Source organism: Cherax quadricarinatus, chromosome 1 (assembly GCF_038502225.1).
Source record: "Cherax quadricarinatus isolate ZL_2023a chromosome 1, ASM3850222v1, whole genome shotgun sequence".
NCBI classification, from domain to species: domain Eukaryota; kingdom Metazoa; phylum Arthropoda; class Malacostraca; order Decapoda; family Parastacidae; genus Cherax; species Cherax quadricarinatus.
The window spans coordinates 17,027,446-17,045,370 of record NC_091292.1 but is presented as its reverse complement, the minus strand read 5'-3'; the positions used below and the strand labels follow the sequence as shown (position 1 = coordinate 17,045,370).

Sequence of the window (17,925 nt, the reverse complement as noted above, 5' to 3'; positions counted from 1 at the left end):
TTTGTGAAACTGTTTATGATTTCCCATTTCCTATTATAGGAACAGATTTGTTTGTGAGAGTCCCGTTTTCAATGTTATGATTTTTTTTTAGTGTTTCCATTGGTTGTTGCATATTATGCCACTTCTAGGATACCACTTTTCCTGAGAAAATAATCTGTTTGTGTGCGGATTCAAAATGGTGTGTACATATACAGCATATCACTGAATGTATTATATATAACTTCACTATGTGCAAGAAAGGTATACAATACCAACAGAAGAAAGTTAAGACACATGTGCAACATCTGGTTATCTTTATTGTAGACGTTTCGCCATCCAGTGGTTTTATCAATACAGATTCTGTATTGATAAAGTCACTGGATGGCAAAACATCTACAATAATGATAACCAGATGTTGCACATGTGTCTTAACTTTCATAACTTCACTAACATGAACTTTTTGATAATAGCTCCAACATTACACTTTGCCTCTGTAGCCCAGAAATTACACCAAATAACACAACTTACAGAGTCAGTTTTGTTGACAGCTACCCGGCAGTTTCTGCTCTGTGCATTGCTCACTTCCAGTGTGAGATTACCTCGCACTGGCTCCCCAAACGTGTACCTGCCACAAGTTTATTTATATGAGAAATGTTATTTGCAATTACATGAGAATATAAGATTGCTGAATATGCCAGCAATGCACACTTGTAATGTCTTATGCTGTTCAATAAAAATGTTCCTCCTATGCTGTCCTAAACACACACACACACACACACACACACACACACACACACACACAACTCAAGTTTCTGGTACAAAAGCTAGAGTAGCAGGCAGGAAAAGCTCCGCAGTAGGTCAGGGAATACCTGACAGGAAGGAAACAATGAGTGATGATGCGTGACGAGGTGTAAGAGTGGGTGCATGTGACGAGAGGGGTTCCACAAGGGTTCCACAAGGGTCAGTCCTAAGCTAAAGCGGAGAATTTAAGCAGACGGGAATCAGGTAGGACTACAAAGGTATCTGGACAGGCTGCAAACCTGGTCCGACAATTGGCCCCTGGAGTTTAACCCCACCAAGTGCAAAGTCATGAAGCTTGGGGAAGGACACAGAAGACCGCAGACGGAGTACAGGCAACATATGGGCGCCTGGCAAGCCTAAGAATAGTGTTTTGACACCTAAGTAAGGAGTCATTCAAGACAATGTACATCGTGTCTTGGAGTATGCAGCACCAGTATGGAACACACACTTGGTCAAGTACGCCGGGAAGTTTGATGGGAGTGAGAGTACAGGAGTTTGGAGAGGGACTAGTTCCGGAGCTGGGAGACATGTCCTATAAGGAGAGGTTGGGGGAGCTCAACCTGGCTTCGCTGAGGGGGCGGGAGGTATGGAGAGCACATGATAATGACATACTAGGGTGCTGAGAGGAGTTGGCAAGGTGGACGGGGGCTGAGTGTTTCGGGGGTGGGTGTGGGAGTTGGGGGCTCAAGTGGGTCATGGGAATGTTGTTAGGTATTTCTTCAGCCTTGGAGTTGTCAAGGCAGTGGAACGGTCTGGAGGGTGAGGTTTTGAAGGGGGGATCCAGGCATAGCTTAAGGAAGAGGTGCAATAGGCCTCTTGGAGCACGGAGTGGATCTGTTAGCAATTAGCGAGGGGGCGAATCCAGAAGCTTTGGGCCGGGCCTGCAACCACATATAGGTGAGTACACACACACACACACACACACACACACACACACTCGGTGAAGAGGCGGGGCCAGGAGCTGAGTCTCGACCCCTGCATCCACAAATAGGTGAGTACAAATAGGTGAGTACACACACACACACACTGTGAATGTGGTTGTTACAGCTGGTGCAGTGGTTGGTACTGTGTATGTGGTTGTTACAACAGCCGTTACAGTGGTTGGCACTGTGTGTGCAGGGTAGAGAAGAGGAGAGATGCACCATTAACGCAGGTCACACTACAAGTACACAAGTGGAAGAATTTTTCCTACCTGTGTCACCCACACCCACGTTCACTCACCCACACTAACCCACGTTCATTCACCCACTTTTCTGTCAGTTTCATAACCTATCATTGTCCCAACTCGACAGAGGTCACATTGTACTCATTGTAGAGTTGTCGCCCTGTTTGTCATGTCAGGGGCAATTTATTTTTCTGAAGATCTGCTAACACACACACACACACACACACACACACACACACACACACACACACACACACACACACACACACACACACACACACAAGAGACTAGTGCAGAAACTAGAGGATCAGGCGCGTATAACAGGAAGGTCACTGCAAAGGAGCGGGGTCCCACAGGGGTCGGTCCTAGGACCAGTGCTATTTTTGGTATATGTGAAAGACATGATGGAAGGGATAGACTCAGAGATGTCCCTGTTCGCAGATGATTGAAGTTAATGAGGAGAATTAAACCAGATGAGGATCAGGCAAGACTTCAAAGAGACTTGGACAGGCTGGACACGTGGTCCAGCAACTGGCTTCTTGAATTCAACCATGCCAAATGCAAAGTCATGGAGATCGGAGAAGGGCAAAGAAGACCGCAGACAGAGTATAGGCTAGGTGGCCAAAGAGTGCAAACCTCGCTCAAGCAGAAAGATCTTGGGGTGACCATAACACCGAGCATGTCTCCGGAGGCACACATCAACCAGATAACTGCTGCAGCATATGGGCGCCTGACAAACCTGTGAACAGCGTTCCGATACCTTAGTAAGGAATCGTGCAAGACACTGTACACTGTGTACATCAGGCCCATACTGGAGTATGCAGCACCAGTTTGGAACCCACACCTGGTCAAGCACATCAAGAAATTAGAGAAAGTGCAAAGGTTTGCAACAAGGCTAGTTCCGGAGCTCAGGGGAATGTCCTACGAAGAAAGGTTGAGGGAAATCGGACCGACGACACTGGAGGAAAGGAGGGTCAGGGGAGACATGATAACGACAAACAAAATACTGCGTGGAATAGATAAGGTGGACAGAGACAGGTTGTTCCAGAGAGGGGACACAGAAACAAGGGATCACAATTGGAAGCTGAAGACTCAGACGAGTCAGAGGGATGTTAGGAAGTATTTCTTAAGTCATAGAGTAGCCAGGAAGTGGAACAGCCTAGCAAGTGATGTAGTGGAGGCAGGAACCATACATAGCTTGAAAACGACGTATGACAAAGCTCAGGAAGCAGAGAGGACCTAGTAGCGATCAGTGAAGAGGCGGGGCCAGGAGCTGAGTCTCAACCCTTGCAACCACAATTAGGTGAGTACAATTTGGTGAGTACACACACACACACACACACACACACACACACACACACACACACACACTACAGACCAGTGTCACTGACATGTATAGTATGCAAAGTCATGGAGAAGATTATCAGGAGAAGAGTGGTGGAACACCTAAAAAGGAATGATCTCATCAACAGCAGCCAACATGGTTTCAGGGACGGGAAATCCTGTGTCACAAACCTACTGGAGTTCTATGACATGGTGACAGCAGTAAGCCAAGAGAGAGAGGGGTGGGTGGATTGCATTTTCTTGGACTGCAAGAAGGCGTTTGACACAGTTCCACACAAGAGATTAGTGCAAAAACTGGAGGACCAAGCAGGGATAACAGGGAAGGCACTACAATGGATCAGGGAATACCTGTCAGGAAGACAGCAGCGAGTCATGGTACGTGGCGAGGTGTCACACTGGGCACCTGTGACCAGCGGGGTCCCACAGGGGTCAGTCCTAGGACCAGTGCTGTTTCTGGTATTTGTGAATGACATGACGGAAGGAATAGACTCCGAGGTGTCCCTGTTTGCAGATAACGTGAAGTTGATGAGAAGAATTCATCCGATCGAAGACCAGGCAGAACTACAAAGGGATCTGGACAGGCTGCAGACCTGGTCCAGCAATTGGCTCCTGGAGTTCAACCCCACCAAGCGCAAAGTCATGAAGACTGGGGAAGGGCAAAGAAGACCGCAGACGGAGTACAGTCTAGGGGGCCAGAGACTACAAACCTCACTCAAGGAAAAAGATCTTGGAGTGAGTATAACACCAGGCACATCTCCTGAAGCGCACATCAATCAAATAACGGCTGCAGCATATGGGCGCCTAGCAAACCTCAGAACAGCATTCCGACATCTTAACAAGGAATCGTTCAGGACCCTGTACACCGTGTATGTTAGGCCCATATTGGAGTATGAGGCACCAGTTTGGAACCCAAACCTAGCCACGCACGTAAAGAAACTAGAGAAAGTGCATAGGTTTGCAACAAGACTAGTCCCAGAACTAAGGGGTATGTCCTACGAGGAAAGGTTAAGTGAAATCGACCGGACGACACTGGAGGACAGGAGAGATAGGGGGGGGGACATGATAACGACATACAAAATACTGAGAGGAATTGACAAGGTGGACAAAGACAGGATGTTCCAGAGATGGGACACAGCAACAAGGGGACACAGTTGGAAGTTGAAGACATAGATGAATCACAGGGATGTTAGGAAGTATTTCTTCAGCCACAGAGTACTCAGGAAGTGGAATAGTTTGGGAAGAGATGTAGTGGAGGCAGGATCCATACATAGTTTTAAGCAGAGGTATGATAAAGCTCACGGTTCAGGGAGAGTGACCTAGTAGCGACCAGTGAAGAGGTGTAATCAGGAGCTAGGACTCAACCCCTGCAACCTCAACCAGGTGAGTACAACTAGGTAAGTACACACACAAACACACACACACACACACACACACACACACACACACACACACACACACACACACACACACACACAAAACAGGCCCAGTGTCTAATCGACATATGCCTAGGACAAAATGGTAACTAACACACACACAAAACAGAACAATTGTCTAGCGACAAGTGCCTTCGATAACTAGCAATTACTACACACATACACAAGCGTACATATATAATGTATAAGGAAAATCAAGGGCTATGTTAACTGATCATGCGCATCAAGCACTAACACTACCAACTGCGCCACGAATATGGCTTTAAGGTTTCCATATTAATCACTTGTTAATGGCACAACTGATAACTGACAGACCCATAAACTCAGATATACTTATTTAACACTAAGGCTTTCATGCTGAATTATTCTTTGTTCAAAATAAGCTAAACATTCACTGAAAATTTCCTCTTATTACCCACTTCTCAAACATTACTTATTTTAAATCATACAACACTTGGATTCAAGTAATTACATCACTTCATTACTATTATATATATATATATATATATATATATATATATATATATATATATATATATATATATATATATATATATATATATATATATATATTTCATTAATGTTAATGTAAAAATTTTTACTTTTGCTCCAAAAGAATCTTAGAAAACTTACCTAACCTTATTATAAAAAGAACAATTTATTTTAGTTTAACCCAACTAAATATATTTTAGATTTGTTTACAATAATTTAACATTAAACAAACACGGTGAAATATATTTTTTTCGTTAGGTTCAGAATGATTTTGGCGAAATTATTGCATACACAAATTTTCACTTGTCCTATATGGCAAGATGAGCGTTGCTATTTAAGCCAAGATCGCAAGTTCTGCCTATTCGGCACGACATATATATATATATATATATATATATATATATATATATATATATATATATATATATATATATATATATATATATATATATATATATATGGTAATATAGGTAGTAGGTTGGTAGACAGCAACCACCCAGGGAGGTACTACCGTCCTACCAAGTGAGTGTAAAATGAAAGCCTGTAATTGTTTTACATGATGGTAGGATTGCTGGTGTCTTTTGTCTGTCTCATAAATATGCAAGATTACAGGCATGTCTTGCTACTTCTACTTACACTTAGGTCACACTACACATACATGTACACGTTTATTTATACACACTCATCTGAGTTTTCTTTGATTTTATCTTAATATTTCTTGGTCTTATTACTTTTCCTTTTATATCCATGGGGAAGTGGAATAAGAATCTTTCCTCCGTAAGCCATGCGTGTTGTAAAAGTCAACTAAAATGCCGGGAACAATGAGCTAGTAACCCCTTTTCCTGTAAAGATTACTAAAAAGAATAAGAAGAAGAAAATTGTCAAAGTGGGAAGTCTGAATGTGCGTGGATGTTGTGCAAATGATAAAGAGATGATTGTGGATGTTATGAATGAGAAGAAACTGGATGTCCTGGCTTTAAGTGAAACAAAGCTGAAGGGGGTGGGAGAGTTTCAATGGAGAGGAATAAATGGGATTAGGTCAGGGGTTTCAAATAGAGTTAGAGATAAAGAAGGAGTAGCAATAATGTTGAAGGATAAGCTATGGCAGGAAAAGAGGGACTACAAATGTATAAATTCAAGGATTATGTGGAGTAAAATAAAGATTGGATGTGAAAAGTGGGTTATAGTAAGCGTGTATGCACCTGGAGAAGAGAGAAGTGGAGAGGAGAGAGAGAGATTCAGGGAAATGTTGAGTGAATGCGTGGGGAGTTCTGAATCAAGTGTGAGAGTAATGGTGGTTGGGGATTTCAATGCTAAAGTGAGTAAAAATGTTATGGAGGGAGTAGTAGGTAAATTTGGGGTGCCAGGGGTAAATGTAAATGGGGAGCCTTTTAATTGAGCTATGTGTAGAAAGAAATTTGGTAATAAGTAATACATATTTTATGAAAAAGAGGATAAATAAATATACAAGGTATGATGCAGCACGTAATGAAAGTAGTTTTTTAGATTATGTATTAGTAGATAAAAGGTTGATGGGTAGGCTCCAGGATGTACATGTTTATAGAGGGGCAACTGATATATCGGATCATTATTTAGTTGTAGCTACAGTTAGAGTAAGAGGTAGATGGGAAAAGAGGAAGGTGGCAACAACAAGTAAGAGGGAGGTGAAAGTGTATAAACTACAGGGAGGAGGAAGTTCGGGCGAGATATAAGCGACTATTGGCAGAAAGGTGGGCTAGTGCAAAGATGAGTAGTGGGGAGGGGGTGAAGAGGGTTGGAATAGTTTTAAAAATGCAGTATTAGAATGTGGGGCAGAAGTTTGTGGTTACAGGAGGGTGGGGGCAGGAGGAAAGAGGAGTGATTGGTGGAATGATGAAGTAAAGGGTGTCATAAAAGAGAAAAAGGTAGCTTACGAGAGGTTTTTACAAAGCAGAAGTGTTATAAGAAGAGCAGAGTATATGGAGAGCAAAAGAAAGGTGAAGAGAGTGGTGAGAGAGTGCAAAAGGAGAGCAGATGAAAGAGTGGGAGAGGAACTGTCAAGAAATTTTAATGAAAATAAGAAAAATTTTTGGAGCGAGTTAAACAAGTTAAGAAAGCTTAGGGAAAGTATGGATTTGTCAGTTAAAAACAGAGTAGGGGAGTTAGTAGATGGGGAGAGGGAGGTATTAGGTAGATGGCGAGAATATTTTGAGGAACTTTTAAATGTTGAGGAAGAAAGGGAGGCGGTAATTTCATGCACTGGCCAGGGAGGTATACCATCTTTTAGGAGTGAAGAAGAGCAGAATGTAAGTGTGGGGGAGGTACGTGAGGCATTACGTAGAATGAAAGGGGGTAAAGCAGTTGGAACTGATCGGATCATGACAGAAATGTTAAAAGCAGGGGGGGATATAGTGTTGGAGTGGTTGGTACTTTTGTTTAATAAATGTATGAAAGAGGGGAAGGTACCTAGGGATTGGCGGAGAGCATGTATAGTCCCTTTATATAAAGGGAAAGGGGACAGAGATTGTAAAAATTATAGAGGAATAAGTTTACTGAGTATACCAGGAAAAGTATACGTTAGGGTTATAATTGAAAGTATTTTCTTTTTGGGGATTTTCTTTCTTTTTTGGGTCACCCTGCCTCGGTGGGAGACGGCCGACTTGTTGGAAAATATATATGTATAAATATATATATATATATATATATATATATATATATATATATATATATATTATATATATTTATAATATATATATATATATATATATATATATATATATGTATGTATGTATAACTGCACTGGCAAGGGAGGTATACCATCTTTTAGGAGTGAAGAAGAGCAGGATGTGAGTGTAGGGGAGGTGCGTGAGGCATTACGTAGAATGAAAGGGGGTAAAGCAGCTGGAACTGATGGGATCATGAGAGAAATGTTAAAACCAGGGGGGGATTTAGTGTTAGAGTGGTTGGTAATTTTGTTTAATAAATGCATGAAAGAGGGGAAGGTACCCAGGGATTGGCAGAGAGCATGTATAGTTCCTTTATATAAAGGGAAGGGGGACAAAAGAGATTGTAAAAATTATAGAGGAATTAGTTTACTGAGTATACCAGGAAAAGTGTACGGTAGGGTTATTATTGAAAGAATTAGAGGCAAGACATAATATAGGATTGCGGATGAGCAAGGATGCTTTAGAGTGGGTAGGGAATGTGTAGATCAAGTGTTGACATTGAAGCATATATGTGAACAGTATTTAGATAAAGGTAGGGAAGTTTTTATTGCATTTATGGATTTAGAAATGGCATATGATAGAGTGGATAGGGGAGCAATGTGGCAGATGTTGCAAGTATATGGAATAGGTGGTAAGTTACTAAATGCTGTAAAGAGTTTTTATGAGGATAGTGAGGCTCAGGTTAGGGTGTGTAGAAGAGAGGGAGACTACTTCCCAGTAAAAGTAGGTCTTAGACAGGAATGTGTAATGTCACCATGGTTGTTTAATATATTTATAGATGGGGTTGTAAAAGAAGTAAATGCTAGGGTGTTCGGGAGAGGGGTGGGATTAAGTTATGGGGACTCAAATACAAAATGGGAATTGACACAATTACTTTTTGCTGATGATACTGTGCTTATGGGAGATTCTAAAGACAAACTGCAAAGGTTAGTGGATGAGTTTGGGAGTGTGTATAAAGGTACAAAGTTGAAAGTGAACACAGAAAATAGTAAGGTGATGAGGGTATCAAATGATTTAGATAAAGAAAAATTGGATATCAAATTGGGGAGGAGATGGAAGAAGTGAATGTTTTCAGATATTTGGGAGTTGACGTGTCAGCGGATGGATTTACGAAGGATGAGGTTAATCATAGAACTGATGAAGGAAAAAAAGGTGAGTGGTGCGCTGAGGTATATGTGGAGACAAAAAATGTTATCTATGGAGGCAAAGAATGGAATGTACGAAAGTATAGTGGTACCAACACTCTTATATGGGTGTGAAGCTTGGATTGTAAATGATGCAGCGAGGAGGCGGCTGGAGGCAGTGGAGATGTCCTGTCTAAGGGCAATGTGTGGTGTAAATATTTTGTAGAAAATTCGGAGTGTGGAAATTAGGAGAAGGTGTGGAGTTAATAAAAGTATTAGTCAGAGGACTGAAGAGGGGTTGTTGAGGTGATTTGGTCATTTAGAGAGAATGGATCAAAGTAGAATGACATGGAGAACGTATAAATCTGTAGGGGAAGGCGGGGAAGGGGTCGTCTTCGAAAACGTTGGAGGGAGGGGGCAAAGGAGGTTTTGTGGGCGAGGGGCTTGGACTTCCAGCAAGAATGCATGAGCGTGTTAGATAGAAGTGAATGGAGACGAATAGTATTTGAGACCTGACGAGCTGTTGGAGTGTGAGCTGGGTAATATTTAGTGAAGGGATTCAAGGAAACCGGTTATTTTTATATACCCGGACTCGAGTCAGGAAATGGGAAGTACAATGCCTGCACTTTAAAGGAGGGGTTTGGGATACTGGCAGTTTGGAGGGATATGTTGTGTATCTTTATACGCATATGCTTCTAAACTGTTGTATCCTGAGCACCTCTGCAAAAACAGTGATTATGTGTGAGTGAGATGAAAGTGTTGAATGATGAAAGTATTTTCTTTTTGGGGATTTTCTTGCTTTTTGGATCACCTTGCCTCGGTAGGAAACGGCCTGGCCGACTTGTTAATATATATATATATTTTTTTTTTTTTTTTTTATCACACCGGCCGATTCCCACCAAGGCAGGGTGGCCCGAAAAAGAAAAACTTTCACCATCATTCACTCCATCACTGTCTTGCCAGAAGGGTGCTTTACACTACAGTTTTTAAACTGCAACATTAACACCCCTCCTTCAGAGTGCAGGCACTGTACTTCCCATCTCCAGGACTCAAGTCCGGCCTGCCGGTTTCCCTGAATCCCTTCATAAATGTTACTTTGCTCACACTCCAACAGCACGTCAAGTATTAAAAACCATTTGTCTCCATTCACTCCTATCAAACACGCTCACGCATGCCTGCTGGAAGTCCAAGCCCCTCGCACACAAAACCTCCTTTACCCCCTCCCTCCAACCCTTCCTAGGCCGACCCCTACCCCGCCTTCCTTCCACTACAGACTGATACACTCTTGAAGTCATTCTGTTTCGCTCCATTCTCTCTACATGTCCGAACCACCTCAACAACCCTTCCTCAGCCCTCTGGACAACAGTTTTGGTAATCCCGCACCTCCTCCTAACTTCCAAACTACGAATTCTCTGCATTATATTCACACCACACATTGCCCTCAGACATGACATCTCCACTGCCTCCAGCCTTCTCCTCGCTGCAACATTCATCACCCACGCTTCACACCCATATAAGAGCGTTGGTAAAACTATACTCTCATACATTCCCCTCTTTGCCTCCAAGGACAAAGTTCTTTGTCTCCACAGACTCCTAAGTGCACCACTCACTCTTTTTCCCTCATCAATTCTATGATTCACCTCATCTTTCATAGACCCATCCGCTGACACGTCCACTCCCAAATATCTGAATACGTTCACCTCCTCCATACTCTCTCCCTCCAATCTGATATTCAATCTTTCATCACCTAATCTTTTTGTTATCCTCATAACCTTACTCTTTCCTGTATTCACCTTTAATTTTCTTCTTATGCACACCCTACCAAATTCATCCACCAATCTCTGCAACTTCTCTTCAGAATCTCCCAAGAGCACAGTGTCATCAGCAAAGAGCAGCTGTGACAACTCCCACTTTGTGTGTGATTCTTTATCTTTTAACTCCACGCCTCTTGCCAAGACCCTCGCATTTACTTCTCTTACAACCCCATCTATAAATATATTAAACAACCACGGTGACATCACACATCCTTGTCTAAGGCCTACTTTTACTGGGAAAAAATTTCCCTCTTTCCTACATACTCTAACTTGAGCCTCACTATCCTCGTAAAAACTCTTCACTGCTTTCAGTAACCTACCTCCTACACCATACACTTGCAACATCTGCCACATTGCCCCCCTATCCACCCTGTCATACGCCTTTTCCAAATCCATAAATGCCACAAAGACCTCTTTAGCCTTATCTAAATACTGTTCACTTATATGTTTCACTGTAAACACCTGGTCCACACACCCCCTACCTTTCCTAAAGCCTCCTTGTTCATCTGCTATCCTATTCTCCGTCTTACTCTTAATTCTTTCAATTATAACTCTACCATACACTTTACCAGGTACACTCAACAGACTTATCCCCCTATAATTTTTGCACTCTCTTTTATCCCCTTTGCCTTTATACAAAGGAACTATGCATGCTCTCTGCCAATCCCTAGGTACCTTACCCTCTTCCATACATTTATTAAATAATTGCACCAACCACTCCAAAACTATATCCCCACCTGCTTTTAACATTTCTATCTTTATCCCATCAATCCCGGCTGCCTTACCCCCTTTCATTTTACCTACTGCCTCACGAACTTCCCCCACACTCACAACTGGCTCTTCCTCACTCCTACAAGATGTTATTCCTCCTTGCCCTATACACGAAACCACAGCTTCCCTATCTTCATCAACATTTAACAATTCCTCAAAATATTCCTTCCATCTTCCCAATACCTCTAACTCTCCATTTAATAACTCTCCTCTCCTATTTTTAACTGACAAATCCATTTGTTCTCTAGGCTTTCTTAACTTGTTAATCTCACTCCAAAACTTTTTCTTATTTTCAACAAAATTTGTTGATAACATCTCACCCACTCTCTCATTTGCTCTCTTTTTACATTGCTTCACCACTCTCTTAACTTCTCTCTTTTTCTCCATATACTCTTCCCTCCTTGCATCACTTCTACTTTGTAAAAACTTCTCATATGCTAACTTTTTCTCCCTTACTACTCTCTTTACATCATCATTCCACCAATCGCTCCTCTTCCCTCCTGCACCCACTTTCCTGTAACCACAAACTTCTGCTGAACACTCTAACACTACATTTTTAAACCTACCCCATACCTCTTCGACCCCATTGCCTATGCTCTCATTAGCCCATCTATCCTCCAATAGCTGTTTATATCTTACCCTAACTGCCTCCTCTTTTAGTTTATAAACCTTCACCTCTCTCTTCCCTGATGCTTCTATTCTCCTTGTATCCCATCTACCTTTTACTCTCAGTGTAGCTACAACTAGAAAGTGATCTGATATATCTGTGGCCCCTCTATAAACATGTACATCCTGAAGTCTACTCAACAGTCTTTTATCTACCAATACATAATCCAACAAACTACTGTCATTTCGCCCTACATCATATCGTGTATACTTATTTATCCTCTTTTTCTTAAAATATGTATTACCTATAACTAAACCCCTTTCTATACAAAGTTCAATCAAAGGGCTCCCATTATCATTTACACCTGGCACCCCAAACTTACCTACCACACCCTCTCTAAAAGTTTCTCCTACTTTAGCATTCAGGTCCCCTACCACAATTACTCTCTCACTTGGTTCAAAGGCTCCTATACATTCACTTAACATCTCCCAAAATCTCTCTCTCTCCTCTGCATTCCTCTCTTCTCCAGGTGCATACACGCTTATTATGACCCACTTCTCGCATCCAACCTTTACTTTAATCCACATAATTCTTGAATTTACACATTCATATTCTCTTTTCTCCTTCCATAACTGATCATTTAACATTACTGCTACCCCTTCCTTTGCTCTAACTCTCTCAGATACTCCAGATTTAATCCCATTTATTTCCCCCCACTGAAACTCTCCTACCCCCTTCAGCTTTGTTTCGCTTAGGGCCAGGACATCCAACTTCTTTTCATTCATAACATCAGCAATCATCTGTTTCTTGTCATCCGCACTACATCCACGCACATTTAAGCAACCCAGTTTTATAAAGTTTTTCTTCTTCTCTTTTTTAGTAATTGTATACAGGAGAAGGGGTTACTAGCCCATTGCTCCCGGCATTTTAGTCGCCTCATACGACACGCATGGCTTACGGAGGAAAGATTCTTTTCCACTTCCCCATGGACAATAGAAGAAATAAAAAAGAACAAGAGCTATTTAGAAAAAGGAGAAAAACCTAGATGTATGTATATATATATATGCATGTGCGTGTCTGTGAAGTGTGACCAAAGTGTAAGTAGGAGTAGCAAGATATCCCTGTTATCTTAGCGTGTTTATGAGACAGAAAAAGAAACCAGCAATCCTACCATCATGCAAAACAGTTACAGGTTTTTGTTTCACAGTCATCTGGCAGGACGGTAGTACTTCCCTGGGTGGTTGCTGTCTACCAACCTACTATATATATATATATATATATATATATATATATATATATATATATATATATATATATATATATATATATATATATATATATATATATATAAGGAATTCGTAAGAGCATGCGAAATATACACAAACACTGATCTCTGGCTGAAGGAGACTCGAACCTACGAACCTTGGAACAAGGTATGCAGTGCTTTACCAATCTACTCACACTGGACCAATACCTTGGAGTTCAGCTTACGCTAGTCTTTGATCCAAGGCCAGAGATCAGTGTTTATATATATATATATATATATATATATATATATATATATATATATATATATATATATATATATATAACCGAAAACACCAGACTTTTTACGGAGCTGCATCTGAACGACTCACAACTTACTTGGCACAAACTCTGAAGCTGAACTTGGTGTCGGTGGGAAAGATGTATCTGGGAGGAGTGACAACCACTTCAAACCGTGGTAGCACATATTCTTCCACCTTAAATTCTGCATTACTTGTTCTGTTGTCCGCAGTCTTAACAAAAACCTTATAAGTTCCCTGAAGATAAATATTCAGATTTAAAAAAAAAAATCGTTCCAGGAAAGCCTGTAAACAACTACAAATTCTAAGTTTACAAAAGCAAGAAATAAAAAATTCACTGAGTATCAGATTATTCAGTTAGTTAACATCTATTTACAATTGTCTATTGGAAAGATGCCAAGTGTATTCCTTTACTATTGTATTATAGTGCATGAGGTTTTAATGCCCCTGTCATGTGTACGATTTGCCTGTTTGATATTCCCATTTGTAGTTACAGGAGGAGAGCTCTGCTTCAGGGTTTTCTCGTCTTTAATGTGATTACCCATTTGTAATTACGGGAGCAAAGCAATGCCAGTTTTTCAAGGTTATGAGTAATTTTTAGCACATTCTGTCTTCGCTTGAATTCCATTATATCCACCTGCCTCCTTACTTCTAAAGAATTATTGTCGAGTGAATTTTTAGCTTATGTTAATAAATATTTTCCTTTTACTTTATATTTTTAGCATATCTCCTGTCTACCAAACAACATTATCAATATTTTTAGCCTTTCTTCGCTACTCACATTTCTTAAAGCTATTTAATAGGTATTGTTTATTCTAGCCATATTTTTTTTTGGCGAAAATATAATACTACAGCTGCATATTCTAATTTTCAGCCAACATATGTTGTGATTCTTTTTAAATCATAATCTTTTGTGTTCTAAAACTCGAAGAAAATGTGTATATCTTATTAAACCAGTATGCAATCTGAGAAGATGCGCTCACCTGCTCGGGTTCGTCCACCAGGGTCATGGTGAGGTGGACGAGTCCAGCACTGTTGTCCACGTTCGTCCACTGAGCCACACGAGTCTGAGATGGCGTCCTCACCCACACCAGCTGGTACTGTTAAAACCACTCACAAACATTAACTACTAGACAACTGTTGAAGCATACACCCACTCATTTGTACCATACACACACTGGTATTATACACCCACTCACTAATGTCACACTGGTATGCACTCTTTAGTATATACACACGTCCTCACTGGTGTCATGCACCATAGTATGATACCCGCACAGACTAGTATCACGTAAAATGCACACACCTGGAGGCTTACACGCACTCACTAGTATCATACACACATGAGCTCCTTGCGAGGTAAATAGGACTTTAACAGTTGTCAGCATACATGTGGCTTGACCCAACAGATGTAACGACTCCAGCACCCTAAGCTGCATATGTTAAACATACAAACGTATATCATTTAGCCTCTACGAAAGCAATATTTATCTAGGTGTCACATAAAGTGTTCATCGAGTGTTAAACAATTACACAGCACTAAAACAAGACCAACCGTTTTATTTTTTACCAGTTTCTTCAGTTTTCAAGTATTACATAATACTGTTATTGTTTGGCTAACAGGAAAATAAATATGGATACAGTTCCAGTGGTGGATGAATTATTATTATAAGAACCAAAAGGTTAAAGAATGTAGTAGCTCAACACACAATTAATCCATAATTTGGAGATGAAAGCTTAGAAGTATTAGTCGGTTCTGGACCGTTATCAAGTCATCAGTTAATAATAGTGAAAGACAGGCAGGAAACATTCTTTAATTTTTCCTCCAAATTGTGAATTAGTTATAAATTGTTCCAGCCACAGGGCATTGAAAATTTTATTCTTCGGATCAACCGTATTTCCAGTCTTAAATTTCTCGAGGAAGCGCACGATTGCTTTGCACAAGCCTTCACACGTTTCCACTTTCCTCTTTTTTTTCCATTCGGGATTGTAGACGCATTCACAGTCTACCTTGAAAGCTACTCCTACTGAACGCATAAGATATACTTAGTACTCTCGAGTGGCGACATGGCCAACAACACACTCCCTTCCAGACCAAAACGTTTCCTATCAAATGCTGTAAAATGTCTGCTCATAAATCATTTCCTTAAGTCTAGGTAATCTACAGATTCTGTGAACCTGAGCTCATCTACTTTAAGAGTGAGTAACCTCGGTGTGTTTTGGGTTAATTCATTCGTATTTCTGAGTTTACCTGGAGTTTACCTGGAGAGAGTTTCGGGGGTCAACGCCCCCGCGGCCCGGTCTGTGACCAGGCCTCCTGGTGGATCAGCGCCTGATCAACCAGGCTGTTGCTGCTGGCTGCACGCAAACCAACGTACGAGCCACAGCCCGGCTGATCAGGAACTGACTTTAGGTGCTTGTCCAGTGCCAGCTTGAAGACTGCCAGGGGTCTGTTGGTAATCCCCCTTATGTGTGCTGGGAGGCAGTTGAACAGTCTCGGGCCCCTGACACTTATTGTATGGTCTCTTAACGTGCTAGTGACACCCCTGCTTTTCATTGGGGGGATGGTGCATCGTCTGCCAAGTCTTTTGCTTTCGTAGTGAGTGATTTTCGTGTGCAAGTTCGGTACTAGTCCCTCTAGGATTTTCCAGGTGTATATAATCATGTATCTCTCCCTCCTGCGTTCCAGGGAATACAGGTTTAGAAACCTCAAGCGCTCCCAGTAATTGAGGTGTTTTATCTCCGTTATGCGCGCCGTGAAAGTTCTCTGTACATTTTCTAGGTCGGCAATTTCACCTGCCTTGAAAGGTGCTGTTAGAGTGCAGCAATATTCCAGCCTAGATAGAACAAGTGACCTGAAGAGTGTCATCATGGGCTTGGCATCCCTAGTTTTGAAGGTTCTCATTATCCATCCTGTCATTTTTCTAGCAGATGCGATTGATACAATGTTATGGTCCTTGAAGTTGAGATCCTCCGACATAATCACTCCCAGGTCTTTGACGTTGGTGTTTCGCTCTATTTTGTGGCCAGAATTTGTTTTGTACTCTGATGAAGATTTAATTTCCTCATGTTTACCATATCTGAGTAATTGAAATTTCTCATCGTTGAACTTCATATTGTTTTCTGCAGCCCACTGAAAGATTTGGTTGATGTCCGCCTGGAGCCTTGCAGTGTCTGCAATGGAAGACACTGTCATGCAGATTCGGGTGTCATCTGCAAAGGAAGACACGGTGCTGTGGCTGACATCCTTGTCTATGTCGGATATGAGGATGAGGAACAAGATGGGAGCTAGTACTGTGCCTTGTGGAACAGAGCTTTTCACCGTAGCTGCCTCGGACTTTACTCTGTTGACGACTACTCTCTGTGTTCTGTTAGTGAGGAAATTATAGATCCATCGACCGACTTTTCCTGTTATTCCTTTAGCGCGCATTTTGTGCGCTATTACGCCATGGTCACACTTGTCGAAAGCTTTTGCAAAGTCTGTATATATTATTATTATTAAAGATTCGCCGGTATTCTCCCGGCCCGGGCCTTTTCCAAGTGGTGGCCCGGCCTTGGCTCCCTCTTTAGGGAGTGTCTGAGACCTAAGTCTCCCATGGGAGGAGGCACAAGTACCTCCTCATCTTTGGGACCAACTGTCCCAGGCCTAGCCACAAGCTAGGCCTCTCTGGTCTGCCATCCCCGCCCCAAGGGGCCTAATGGGAAGGACAGACTTGTGAGCTGCCTTTTTAATAATTAAAAGCAATGAGAGTCGCTCCTCTCACCGCTGGGCAACGGTGACAAGTATAATTTTTTTTTATATAGTAATGTCCAGGGTTTATTACCTGGACCTCAGCAATGAGAGTCGCTACTCTCACCGCTGGGCAACGGCGACCAGTGCAAAACTTCTTGCGTATAATGTTGATCTCACCTGCTGCTCGTTAAGCTTTTCTCAATACTGCTGTATTTCTCCGTAAAATAAAATAATAACTGTCAACTTGGATGATTCGATCTCTTGACAATAAGAATTTTGGTGGTGGCTGCCACAACCGAAAATAAACTCTGCAAGAGTAATAAATGGGTTACGTTGTAAGTTAACTAACTTACTGGTTGGGTCGAGACGTTAAAATTTGGGTTGTCGAAAGA

General features: G+C 41.6%; 1 protein-coding gene across 3 annotated transcripts in view; it reads right to left on the bottom strand.

The window, feature by feature from the left end:
- The window catches only part of LOC128684950 (murinoglobulin-1), a 206,200-nt gene that overhangs the window by 153,324 nt on the left and 34,951 nt on the right, over positions 1 to 17,925 (bottom strand). For all 3 annotated transcript variants that reach the window (XM_070099615.1, XM_070099712.1, XM_070099663.1), the window contains exons 3-6: positions 17,887 to 17,925; positions 14,784 to 14,900; positions 13,880 to 14,037; positions 508 to 604 (exon numbers count right to left, since the gene is read on the bottom strand). The exon at positions 17,887 to 17,925 is cut by the window's right edge and continues 206 nt beyond it. In XM_070099615.1, coding sequence (XP_069955716.1) covers positions 508 to 604; positions 13,880 to 14,037; positions 14,784 to 14,900; positions 17,887 to 17,925 — 411 coding nt within the window. The remainder of the gene's footprint in view (positions 1 to 507; positions 605 to 13,879; positions 14,038 to 14,783; positions 14,901 to 17,886) is intronic.